The following is a 12,697-nucleotide window of genomic DNA, read 5'->3' on the forward strand; positions in this document are numbered from 1 at the left end:
TCTTTAGAGATAAAATCTAAATTGTGTATCTGTACATATGTACATATATCTGTTTTAATTACAATCTCTGTAAGCCTCTCTTTCAGTAGCTCAAGTTTAACTAACTACTTCTTCTTTCAGGCATTTTTACTGTGTTCTAGCTGAGCTCTGAGCTCCCTCCACACTGTGCTCGAGTTCAGCATAGTCTGACAATAAGGATGAGAGTATTTATCCCAAAATGCATCATATTAATCTCTCAAATTTGGGCTGAGCAAAACAAAACTGGACAACATTATTACTTATAAGATGAATATGGGCAGTCAGTGACTGAAGCTCCTTTCCTGTGAATATCTGCCCTGTTTTGTCCACCTCTTTGCACCCTACCCAGCGGCTTTTTTAGCACTGGCACTCTAGATGACATCTGTGACTGTAACTCAAACCTCATTGCCTCCAGTGTGCTTCTAAGCCACCACGAGACTCCATTTCTCATCATTTTGTGTGACTCAGGCCTCTCCTGGCTTCTTTCCCTGACTGCTCCTTTGGAATGACACAAGAGCCTCCTCTCACCATGGGAATTTTGTTAACTCCTCACTAACTTCTAATCACAACCACCAAGGAAGTAGTTGCACTTTCCAAGTGCTATTCCAATATTTCTTCTTTTTTAAGGTTTTACATGGCCTGGCCTTAAAGACTATCTGGTAGGACACTAGTTGACTGTTTCCTGTGGGTGAAACCAGTGTTATTTGTCCTTTTCAATGTTTTAACATCTACTCTGCCTGCTGTAATTCTTAACGGCAGGAGAACAGATGGAGGCTAACTACTATTTTCCCTAGTGGCATTTGGGAAATGCCCCACAACCTGTCTTACTATTATTTCTCAGTGAACTTCTGTCATCCTGCTTACCAGAAGCTCAGTAAATGTCTGAAATTATCTGAACCAGGTTTCATATAAAAAAATTAAAAATTAGTGATTGCCTCCTACTATCTCCCTGTATTTTCATACTGGTCTTGACTACATGTTGGCAGCAGCCTGATACAGTAAGCCCTTTATCTGATTGTGGGTTCATAATGGTATAAGCCTTAGGGAAAGTTATCCTTAATTCCCACTGGAATTTTGCAGAGCTAGACCAAGGTTTTCCAAATCTAGTTTAGGTACAGCTTGCTGAAACTCTTGGAAAGTATTTTAGGCTCTAAGCAATTACATTTAAATGTGTATGGTGCAGTAAGTCCCAGGCAGCAATGGAGGTATTCCAGTTGTATCCTTTTACTCCTTGTAGTGCTGACTATTTTACCTTTCAAATAAACTGTACTTTGTTCTTCGTTCTCCATATAGTCCACTGGGCCTGCCTGGTTTCCAGCTGCATTTTATTATCAGAAAGTTGGGTGTTTCACAGCTGAGGTTTTGGGGAATATCAGGAGCATCTGTAGCAGGAAAGGAAACCAAAACAGTTAGCTGATGTTTTGCCATCCTAGTGTGACATTTGGGTCACTGGCTTCCTGAAAGCATTGCTCTTTTGTTTTGCTGGGTCTAGATTGCGTGTTTCAAAAATACATGGCAATAGATACACCCCAACCACAGAAGTAATATGCTTTTAAAAAATTACAATAAAATAAGTGGATAATTATCAGCCCCATCTGACTAACACTTGACTCTAGAATTCTAAGTGGGTGGGTAATCTGACAAATCTCATGCAAACATGTTCACAAGCTCCAGGCTCTGACCTGGAAGTGTTTCACTGCAACTATGCCAAGAGTTTTCTGAAATTCTGAGCATCAGTTCAGCTGCTGAGCAATGCAGGAATGCTGTCGGGTGCGTCACATTTTCTAACATGCCAGCCCCACCACTGCTTTGAATTTTCCAAACAAGTCGTGTCAAGAAAATAGTCCCTTTAGCATGAATTCCAAACTGAATTTGAAAATTAAAGCAAGCCCTGAATGGCTCATCCTCGTCACCATGGCTTTGGAAGTTTCCATCTTTTCCTTTTAAGTCTTGTTCTTTGTGTTCATACTAGAGCAGTGTTGAGTGCCTTGCTGGAAAAGATGGGCAGTGCTCCCAACAGACCATGCAAACATGAGACTAGGCAGAGCACTTATTTCAGGTCTTGTACACTTGAGCTGTATGAAACTGAAAAAGCGTATGCCAAAGGTAGGGCAACAATATCCACATAGAGATATATCCCCTTCTCTCTGCCCTAGAGAAGGGGAGTTAACACACAGTGTTAATTAGCAACAGCTGCAGACCTAGCTCAGATTATGAGCAGTGAGCCAGAAAAGAACACCTGTTTTGCTAGACCTAGGCTTAACCAAAGTGTTATGTATGCATATTTACTTCCTTCACCTTTTCTTCCCCTCATCAGCAAGAGGACCAGAACAAGACCTCTCCCCACTAAGCAGGTACTACAAAAAGAAACACTGATAAGAAACAGACTTGGCATCCCATCTGTTAAAAAAAAAATGAAGGAAAATCCTATGGGATTGTCACAGCTTTCATTCTTGATCTATTTACCTGGAAGATTTTCCCACAAAAGCAAATTCTCACACATAACGTAAAAATGGTATATCACTGAGAAGTAATAAAAGGCTGAATTATGTTTTACACTTCCTAGTGAACCCTTAACAGACCAAGTCAGGATGCACAAGCTGGAGATTGGAACACATTTTCAAAATTATTCCAGTTTCTCCTGTCCTTTTCCTCAACACCAAGGACCTTAAGTTCAAAGGCAGGCATTTGTAATAGGGAATGGGATTCTAATGAGCAGCTATTGGAAGACAACTCTCAAATTCCTTGTGAGGAAAAAACATAAAAAGCTTTAAAGTGACCAATTATGGGGAAGAAGAATGAGGTACGTTAAGTCATTTGTTTTAATAGGTATCTGTTTCTGAACATATGTCTGAGCCTTGCATGCCTACACAGAGAAGATACAGAGTGAGTCAGTATCTTTAAAGAAAACACTAAAAGGATGTTTTAGAAGAATGCTTTCCTTTGCTGTAATTAGCCCCCAAGGAGCTTCTGCCCTGGATGAGCATCTGTTGTTGCTGCAACTGTTGTCTTCACTTGACTGATTGGTAAATGAATGTTAGCACTAACAGTTCTTGCCCTTACTCTCACCTAGTCATGGACTATACTAGAACAGATGTAAACCTAAACTGATAGAGACTGGAAGAGGCAGGGGTTGAATATTCATATGGCAATAAAATACTTGGCATTCCAGATCATGAAAAAGTACCTTAGAACAATGAGAGAAGCACTGGGGCAGGTTCTAAAGAGGGATTACATGGGTACCTTCTCATCCTTTCAGACTTGGTGTCTCTTCCATGAGCTAGCCTTTCCACAGTGAAATCAAACAAGTACAATCCCCAGTTCAACTTCAAAACCAAACTTCAAAACGTTTTTCCCCGGGAGGGAAAAAACCCACAATAGTATTTTTTTCCTAGCAGAACCTTAAGAGTCTCAAAATTATTTTGATTTTCCTAAGGTTAGTAATCATGATACATACATCCTACAAACACGACACTTCCTTCCAACCCATTTTCGAGTCTGCACACTACATTTGTTCCGCTGGTATTTGAAACACTGGCATTTAGCACTCTGATGGCATGGCTTCGACGGCTCAGTTGCATCATTGTATAGGATTTCGATCCATAAGTCATATTTTTTATGTGCTCATCTTCTTCATGGACACAACAAAACACCAAATCTGAACCTACTGCCACCACACGGTCCAGAGGAAACACTCCACTTCCACCAGGCTCGGTATCTTTTCCTAGCAGAGAAGGAAGAAAACAAACAAGAAACCTCACATGAACAATTTGCTATTAAACACAGTGATGATCAGCTAAAATGTGACTGAGGAGCACTCCAATGCATACAAATAAATATTTGCTAGGTTTCATTAACTAGTGCTTGCATTATTTCTCTAATCATAACAGTCTCAAAGGCAGCAGCCCATGCTCTTCCTAATGCTAACCACCTAATGCTCTTCCTCTGACCTTGGTTTAATTCTTATAAAGAAATAAAAGTCCATGTGGTTGCAAGGGAACAAACATACCAGGGATTACTTTTGCTGGGCTCCAGTCACTCCAATCCTTGGGGCCAACAAACTGTGTTGCATTAATGTAACAGCGCATCTTCACATAGTGTGATGTGCACTCCAAAGGCATATCTGATGTCCAGCTCCAAGAAAGAATGGCATCTTCATGAGTCAGTTTTGAGTAGTAAGTAACCTGCAAAGGTTTTGCACCAAGAAATCAACCAAGACAGAGCTTATGAACACCTGTTAATAGTGACATATAATCTCCAAAGTGTCAACAGAATGGCAAATCGTGAAGTAAATCATAAAATCCTCCTTGATTATTGGAGTGTTCTACCTAACTTTTATGACTTTACCTGGACAAAAGTCTAAGTGGCTGAACAGCCTAACAGCTAGGTAGACTGTCAGCCAGAAATACCAGAGGGCAGACATTTGAGGGAGAGCAAGAGGATTCCCAAGCATTTAAAGAGATATACTGCACCCTGGGAATCTCATAGGCAGCTAAATGTTTCAACTTCTCCAAAATAAAACTCGTCCAATATTAGTCCCAGGCTGCACATTTCATCTTTTGTCCATTATTAAAATTTATAGCACAGAGCTACAAACTGGAAGAACTCTGGTTACAAAAAAAGAAAATAGCAAGCTGAGCATTCAGAGATGACCAAGACTGGAGACACTGTTGGAGATACATAGACAATGGTGTAAAGTATCTGCCAAATTCATAAGTAAGTTCTAATTCCAAAGTCTCTGTACCAGAAAAAAAAAAAAATTGCTGTGACCAAGTACCAACAGTACAGTAGCCAGTGCTCCCATAACTGTGAAATTTAACAAGAAGTTACCTGCCAGAAGCATAATTACACTCAGGTCCTGCAAAGCTCTACTATCTTCATCATTCCCGGTTTTGTTCAAGTGACCTCTCAGAACATTACAAAAGGCAAAAAACTGTACATATATTTTTCATAAAAGAAGAAAGGTACTTACTTGTGTGACTACCTCCATAGCTTCTTTTCGGAGTATCTGAATCTGCCAAAGGGCATCCAGTCCATATGGGAAGACCGATGCATTATCACTCCACTTCAGATTCAATGTGGAAGTTGGAAAGTCAGGCATTAAACTAAGAATGTGTGGAGTGACAGGAACAAAGGCTTGAAAAAGAGGCAGGGGGAGGAAAAAAAGTCATTTTCAGGTCATTAGTCAGCAGCACCAGCCCTACAGGTGTTTAACAGCCACATCCCTGCGCTCTGAACTGGCTAGTAGCCATACAAACATGTAACTCAACCTCTGTTTAATTAGAACAAGGCTCTGTGGCTACTTGAGCATGAGAGTTCTCAGGAAAGCATAGGTGCTGATGAATCATCAGGTAGCATTTTCTTTTAACACCTCAGCATGTAGATGGGCAAGTAACTGATTGTGAATATGACTCTTTGCAATGAGAATGGCGGGGAAAAAAATCCCCAAAAGAAGAACTATGTTTTGGAGACCAGCAGGGAAGTGGGGACTTGCAACAAAAGGGAGAGTGGCAAGGAAGGAGACCAGAAGCACAGGATAGAAGAAGCTCACATGAGGTTCTGAAGATCACAGGGAAAGTGATTTTAAGCTACAAGAAGTATTAAGGGCATGAGATCCTGACAGGGACAAGACACAGAGATTAAACAGAAGTATCTCTTCTAAAAATGTGTTGTGGTGAAGCAAGAGGTTGAGAAACAGGGAAGAACCTTGGTAATATAAGGGTTATAGCAGTTCATTGGGCCTGGTGCAAGCTAAAACATTTTAAAAATACGTGTGATACATCCAGCTTCAGTCCTGACCAAGGATCTGAGAGCCTACAAAGTATTCAGCACAATCAATACACTGCCCACAATAACCTGTGATGAACTGAGAGACTTATCATGTTGACCAAATATTTTTTAATTGCATTTTGTATAAGTTCTTGAGCTGCTCTTGACTGAAAACAGAACCATGGATAAGAAGCATTACTGACATTAGAATCTGACTACACTGAAGGAGTAAGCAGGGAAAACAAACGTAAAATCTAGACCAAGCATGGCAGATTGCATCACTGCCATCTCCTGTTTACAATTTCCTTCTTTGCCTGGAAAGAAGTGGGAAAAAGTCTCATTTACTTATGTATGTAGTTTAGGAATTTGTTTACAAATACTTCCTAATTTATACTGGGAGTATTCCTTCTCTTGAAGGGTTAGAGAACACAATCTATAAAAATACACGGAAGCTTTTCATGGAGTCACTATATCAACATTCTACATATAGGAACATTGTCAAAGAAACCTGCAAGCATATGAAACGTTGTTAAACATAGTATAAAGGCCTTAGGTACACACATATGACCTGATACTTACAGATGTCTTTCTGGTGAATTACAAATTCTCTGGTAGCAAAAGCAGTTCCAGAGCTTTTGATTGTCACTGTGATGGAGCCCTCTGGGATTGGAATCTCAACTCTTTTCTCCTTAGTTTTAAAACACACTTGAGGGGTAAGGCCACTAAAAGGACAGACAGGATTAAACAGTTATTTCAGCTGATAGGAAGCTAAGGCAAGTTAAGTCCTATTCTTGCACACTAATAAAACACAAATTCTCTGTAATAAACAGAAAACTCCATATTGAGTTTGTGAAGGACTTGCTTGGGCTTTGGTTAAAATCAGATTAATGGCATTCCCTCATCTTTCAGGTCACTTTTATCATAGTGGTAGGCTGTGCAGTGGCTGCAAAATGCAACAAACTAGTTGTTAAGAGAACACTTCAAAGTGAAGACCTTGCTTTTTAACCAAAATCATAGAATCATAGAATTGCTAAGGTTGCAAAAAACCTTTAAGGTCATCAAATGCAACTGTTAACCTAGCACAAGCACCACGTTCACCGTTCAACCATGTTCTTAAGTACCATATCCATATGCTTTTTAACACTCGCAGGAATGCTGACTCAACCAACTCCTTGGGCACTCTGTTCCAATGCTTTACAACCTTTTTTGTGAAAAAATTTTCTTAACATCTAATTAAACTTGAGGCCAACAAAATACATGTTTCTGAAACCTAGTCACCATGAATCAACATTTTGAAATAAGAAAAACAAAAAACCCCAAACCAAACCTAATAGCATCGTCCCCTCCCTTTGTGTTTCCTGACTCACTCTCCCTCCATTTCTTTAAAACCCATGTGCCCTCACATGGGTTGAAAGAGAAGGATTACCACCCACGTCCATGTCTTAGAACAGATCTTAGCTCCCTTCTGCTGCTCAGCTCACAGGGAAAGAGCAGAGAGCATGGCACAGGATTCCTAAAATCCCAGGTGAAAATGTAGCCTGTGCTTAATGTTTGTGCAGTGCTCAGCACAATGTGATCTGGCTTTTGTCTTGAAGATGTAGATATATACAGGAAACAATAATGGATGGGTCAAGTCCCTTTGCTCATTATCACTGATATGCAACTAGAAAGGCAGAAAGTTTGGAAAAATCCAGACCTTCCTCTTGGGGGAATGACGGCAGGAAGGAAAGCAGAGAGAACAATGCCAGACTTCCTGCTGAGGAACTGTTACTCACTCATGAACTGGAACAGGACCCTGGAGCTCCCATCAGCTGGAGTCAAGAGCTTGGGTTGAACTCTTAAGATTCACACAATATTCTGGGCTAGCAAAGGCCAGCTGAGACTTGAGTGCTCAGAAAGGCTGTTCCTCTTCAGTACTGAGATATTATTAGAGGATGTTTGGGCAACTGAAAAACAAAACCTCTTTCCCTCAGAGATGTCTGCAAGCTCATCTCAGAATTTCTGCTTCAGGGACCCCAGCCTGTCCTGCTTTGCAGCAGCTACATGACTGTTCCTGTTCAGAGAGCAGTACCTCATGAACTCTGCACTTCTGAACTCTGGCCACAGAGTCATATATATGGTGTTTTTTAAATAGGAATGATAGCTGGCAATGCAGCAGGAATAATGAGACACAGAAAATCAAGCATGTAGGTGGACTAAGTGCAGCCAAGCCCCGGGACCCCAAGGAAAAGTCTGGGCTGCCTGCAGAATTTGCAGGAAAACAAAAGACAGTACAAATATCTGGACTGGGGGCAGGATCAAGATGCAGAATGGATTTGAACTCATCCCTAGCACATGATAAGTATTTGGCAGATGCACAGCATGGGGAATTGAACATGTAGTTCTCATTAGTGAAAAAACACACAGAAGATTTAAGTTTTTTTAACTTTTCTCAAAATTCTCAACTTGCATTCACTTCAGAAAAGCTGTTTCAATTGTGAAATAATTTTTATGTTTCCTCTAATACAGCTTAAAATTTATAAAGGTTCTAAGACAGTTGCTGAGAGATTGTTCATGTTTTTCCACACAAAATCCACGTGAATCTCAACACTTGTGTCATATATTCTACTGCTTTGGCCCACAACATCAGGATTCACTGCTTCCAACTCTCATTTCCTTTTGGACTGAACCTGTTTTGAAGATATCCCTCATGAAAACTCTGAGCAAGGGATAGGCAGACATACAGAGAAGTCTGAGTAAATAAGAGCATCTTCCAGTCCTTTGAAAACAGCAAGCAGATTTTGGCAGGCAAATTATTAGCATGGAACAGCTTTGCCAGAAACCCTGCCATTGCCTGAGTTAACAGGGCCTAGGGGAAGCACCACCCAAGGAAAACTGCTAGGGAGATGCTGGGAAACAACACCATCACAATTTCCATGGGCAGTGACTGAGGAAAAACTGCACCTTCATCACAATTTGGTATTTTTAACCAGGTATGTAGAGGGACTTACTTGGTAGTGTAGCAAAAGTCAGTTTGTCCATGTCTTCCTCTAGAAGAGACATCCCAAGTACAGAGCATTTTATGTAAATTGTGCGTTACACATTTCAAATTCCGGGGGTCCCCTGGAGAGCCTGAAATAATATAAAAAATACAGTAAAAAACTGCAGGTCAAAAATGAGCAACTGTAAAACAACTGCTATTTTTCACATCTGCAGCCATTCTCCTTAAATTTTTATTGCATGCACGTCTGGCCAGTATTTTAAAACTGTTGAATGATTTGTGTGCCTGATTAGACAGCCACAGACTTGTAGAGGTACCTGAGATCTGGAGTTAAACTCATGTGTATAACAGAGGCAGCTGCCTCTTTCCACAATACTCGTTCCTTGCCTAGCCTAATAAGCAGGCTTTGGGCCAATAGCAAAACCACAAGCTTTGATTTTAACATAATGAGTTTTTTGCTCTCCTCCATGTCATACATGGAGGGCAATTAATGACAGAAGGACAGTTAATGATAATGTGTGAAATGGCTGAAGAGGGCCAACATATACAGCAAAAAGGTTTCAATGCAGACATTTACACCAATGCATATGCAGACTATCAGTGGTTACTATGGAGAATTTAACACCCAGTTTTGCACTGGTTTCCAAGATGCTGCTGAGTGCTGGTGGAAAGCAGAGACCAGGCCTGGCACTGCCTCCATCCTGGGATGGTGTGGGGCCACAGAGGTGACAGGTTTTGAACATACTTATAGTAGGAAAGCAATGCAATTACAAGGTACAGAAGCTACAGAGAAAAAGGAGTTAGTGAATTACATTGCAATAAACTTACCTATCTCTTGGCCATACATTAAGCTTCTTAAGCATAAAATAGCTAGTGCTAAAAGGCAGCGGAGGCTTGAGTTCTTCCACATTCTTCTACTGTTTGTTTTAAGAATAGCAGCTTTAAGCAGGAGTAAACGTCATCTTCCAACAAGCTGGTCAGTTCTAAAATTAAATACAGAAATAAATAAATAAAAAAAAGTTTTAAATTCTGGACCTGGTATGCCACAAATACCACTTTTTGTTCCATATACTTTTCTTCTTCAGTAATGCTCCCAGGCACAGCAACTCCTTTTCCTTCATCTGGCAAACAAACCTCTTCTCTGTTACAACAACTCCCTGATTCATGCATTTTCTGTAAGACATTTCCTCAAGAATCATAGACATATAAAACTCTGCAGTTCATAGGTACTCTTCAGGACTATCTAATATCAGAACAGAACAGACATGGCAGAGTATTCTCCTAGGATAAGGCTCTTCATCTTAGATGAAATGCCAGATCCACAAAGGATATTGTATACCGTGACTGGAAATGTCCTCTGATTAATTTATGCACTTAAGACCAAACACACCATCTGTTTTCTTCTTTCCTTTGCTCAATTTTCAAAAAGCTCTGATTCAAAGCTATGGGATGCCCAAGACATTGCAGAACCAGATCTGATCACCCAGGATCACTGGTTCAATCAGTGTTAACTAATGACCCCTGGAAGAAAAATAATGGAGGAAAAAAGGGAGCCATTTCTTTCTCAAAAAATAATTCTTGCTGTAATCACTGACCTCAGAGTAAAAACTTATCATCTGGAGTATCATGTTTAGTGTGTTCATTGAAGATTTAACAAGCTTCTTGTTTTAAAAAGAGAAGGTCAGCTGTTCAGCAGGACCCTGGTGAACTCAGTTCCAACCACACATCATCCACTGTCAGATTTTGTTCTCAAAAGGGAAAAACTGCAGGAAAACCTATCTAAAAGCTCTGTCAATACCTGGTGCACGGTTTCCCTGCTACCTGAAGTCTGTGAAGACATAAGCACCCTTCCACCCTCACGTAGCCAGAGATCTTCTCAGCAACCAACAGCAGGAACTGGGTGATTTTCATGTTAGAATATGACCAAGCCTACCTGTCCTACAGAGCAGCTTTGTTCCCATTTTGTCCAGGATCCTATTTTGAAAGGCTCCTGACCTTGACTCAGAATATCTTCCAAAGCCAGATAAACATCATTAGAATAACAAACTTTGTGTAAAAGTCTCCGTAATTTTAAAAGAAATCCCTTTATACTGAATTTCCCTGCACCACCAGGACTGTGCTCTCTCATTCCCTGTATTTTTATGAGCTTGGCTTTTTGTTTGGTTGTTTTTTTTAAGGGATCTTCACTTAGGGGACAGTTGGAAATGCATGAAATGCTCTTCTGTCCTTTACCAATCTGCACTGTGTGAGGAGAAACACAGCAGCACTATGCCAAATAATTCAGAGCTGCTCACAAGAGGCCATTTCTCTTGGTCTGCAATAACCAGGTTGAGGGAAAGGTCCAGGCAGCACAAGAGATGAGAGAAATGCTATGGTCAAGACCACTGTTACATATGGAAGGGCACCCATAAAGCTGAGTAATTATTTTAATTTCAGCATGTTCTCAAATAATTAGAAAACCTCACAAAACAAATACTAATTTAAGATACACTGCCACCACAGAGTATTTTTCATATATTCCAAATTTGTAATATCCATGCTGTGCAGCTTGTTAAAAGCAAGATCAGGAGCAGAGGTTGACAAATCCAGGAAAAGATGAATCAAGAACCTACCAGCACAGAAAATATATTTATCTCTGTGCCAAATTCTCCCTCTGCATTCTGGTGTATCTCAGGGTACTCATATTGTATTTCTCTAAGTTATTAATGAAAATATGGAATGTTCTCTCCAGGTTTAAACATTGCTCATAAACCTCCAACTTCGTAAAAAGCGTGCATACCACTCAGACAGGCCTGGAAGTTACATGAATAAAATTACTAATTTCTATTTCAGTCTATGAAGTATATGTAAATTTTATCTTTTTCTGAGGACTTCTTCAAAGGTTATTTCCAGTTTGCAGAAAAGTCCAAACCCAGAATTTCAAGCTCTAGAGCACAATCACATGACAGTCCTCTGTCAGCTGGTAAAGTCAAGGAAAGATTAAAAGGCACTGATGCCACTTGAAGAAGAGAGAACTGAGCTGTGATGTTAATTAAATCTCAAGCTTTTCATGTTAATCCCAAGTCTCTAAACACATTACCTGAGTAGATACATGCAAAACCTGCTCAGTCCTGCCAGGTTTATGAGGTAGATTCAGCAACTACGTATGTGCGTGTGTATTTTAGGAAAATCTGGTTTTTTGCACCTCTTTCAACATGTAGCTCACTGAGTTGTCCTCCTACTGCAGAAGTTTTAAGAGTAACATCATAGCAGTGCATTACAAGAAATCTGAGTCATACCAAGTTCTCCTAACTCAAGCAGTTAGGAGAAATTAATAGTTTTAATTTCAGTTTCAGAGTCAGGCACAGAAGTGAACCTATGTAGTCTCATGCAGGGTATGATGAGAGTTTTGTAAACCACGACCTTTCATAACAAAAATACACTCCCTAGCTCTTATTTTCTTATTCACATTTTATAACTTGCTGAAAAGTTGGCAATTAGAAGCCACATGTCACATAATTAAATGCCATTAGTCAGGAGAAAAGATTCCCATTTATAGCCTTGTTTTAATTAAAAAGTTACAAAATAACTCAAGTACTTTAAAAATAGGAAGTTTACTTTCTTTGGATGAAAGCTGCCTTCCGTGAGTTCAAGACTAACTCAAACAAGGCATGGATGTTTTTCCTTATCCTGAAAGGTATGAGAAGCATATTATCCTCTAGACAGAGGTACTCTTAGAAGCATGGATATTTATTTAGTTCAAGAGAGCTCAACATTGTCACAAGAAGGTAAAACCTTGACCATGGTTGCCTGGGAGTGCAACCAGACCAGTTGTTACTAAATATAATTGTCTTTACACTGCAGCTCTTTGTTTTTAAAAACAGTATGAAGGGTGTTAAGTCCATGGTCTCCACTAGAAAAAGCTACTGGAATTAAACCACTTTTAACAGT

General features: G+C 39.9%; 1 protein-coding gene across 2 annotated transcripts in view; it reads right to left on the reverse strand.

Moving 5' to 3' along the window:
* LOC118699128 (leukemia inhibitory factor receptor) overlaps positions 1 to 12,697 on the reverse strand; it is a 53,112-nt gene that overhangs the window by 23,306 nt on the left and 17,109 nt on the right. For both annotated transcript variants that reach the window (XM_036402875.2, XM_036402874.2), the window contains exons 2-8: positions 9,596 to 9,750; positions 8,778 to 8,898; positions 6,367 to 6,509; positions 4,991 to 5,154; positions 4,028 to 4,202; positions 3,476 to 3,742; positions 1,271 to 1,400 (exon numbers count right to left, since the gene is read on the reverse strand). In XM_036402875.2, the coding sequence (XP_036258768.1) occupies positions 1,271 to 1,400; positions 3,476 to 3,742; positions 4,028 to 4,202; positions 4,991 to 5,154; positions 6,367 to 6,509; positions 8,778 to 8,898; positions 9,596 to 9,677 (1,082 nt within the window). In that variant the 5' untranslated portion in view covers positions 9,678 to 9,750. The remainder of the gene's footprint in view (positions 1 to 1,270; positions 1,401 to 3,475; positions 3,743 to 4,027; positions 4,203 to 4,990; positions 5,155 to 6,366; positions 6,510 to 8,777; positions 8,899 to 9,595; positions 9,751 to 12,697) is intronic.

Source organism: Molothrus ater, chromosome Z (assembly GCF_012460135.2).
Source record: "Molothrus ater isolate BHLD 08-10-18 breed brown headed cowbird chromosome Z, BPBGC_Mater_1.1, whole genome shotgun sequence".
In the NCBI taxonomy this organism is placed as follows: Eukaryota; Metazoa; Chordata; class Aves; order Passeriformes; family Icteridae; genus Molothrus; species Molothrus ater.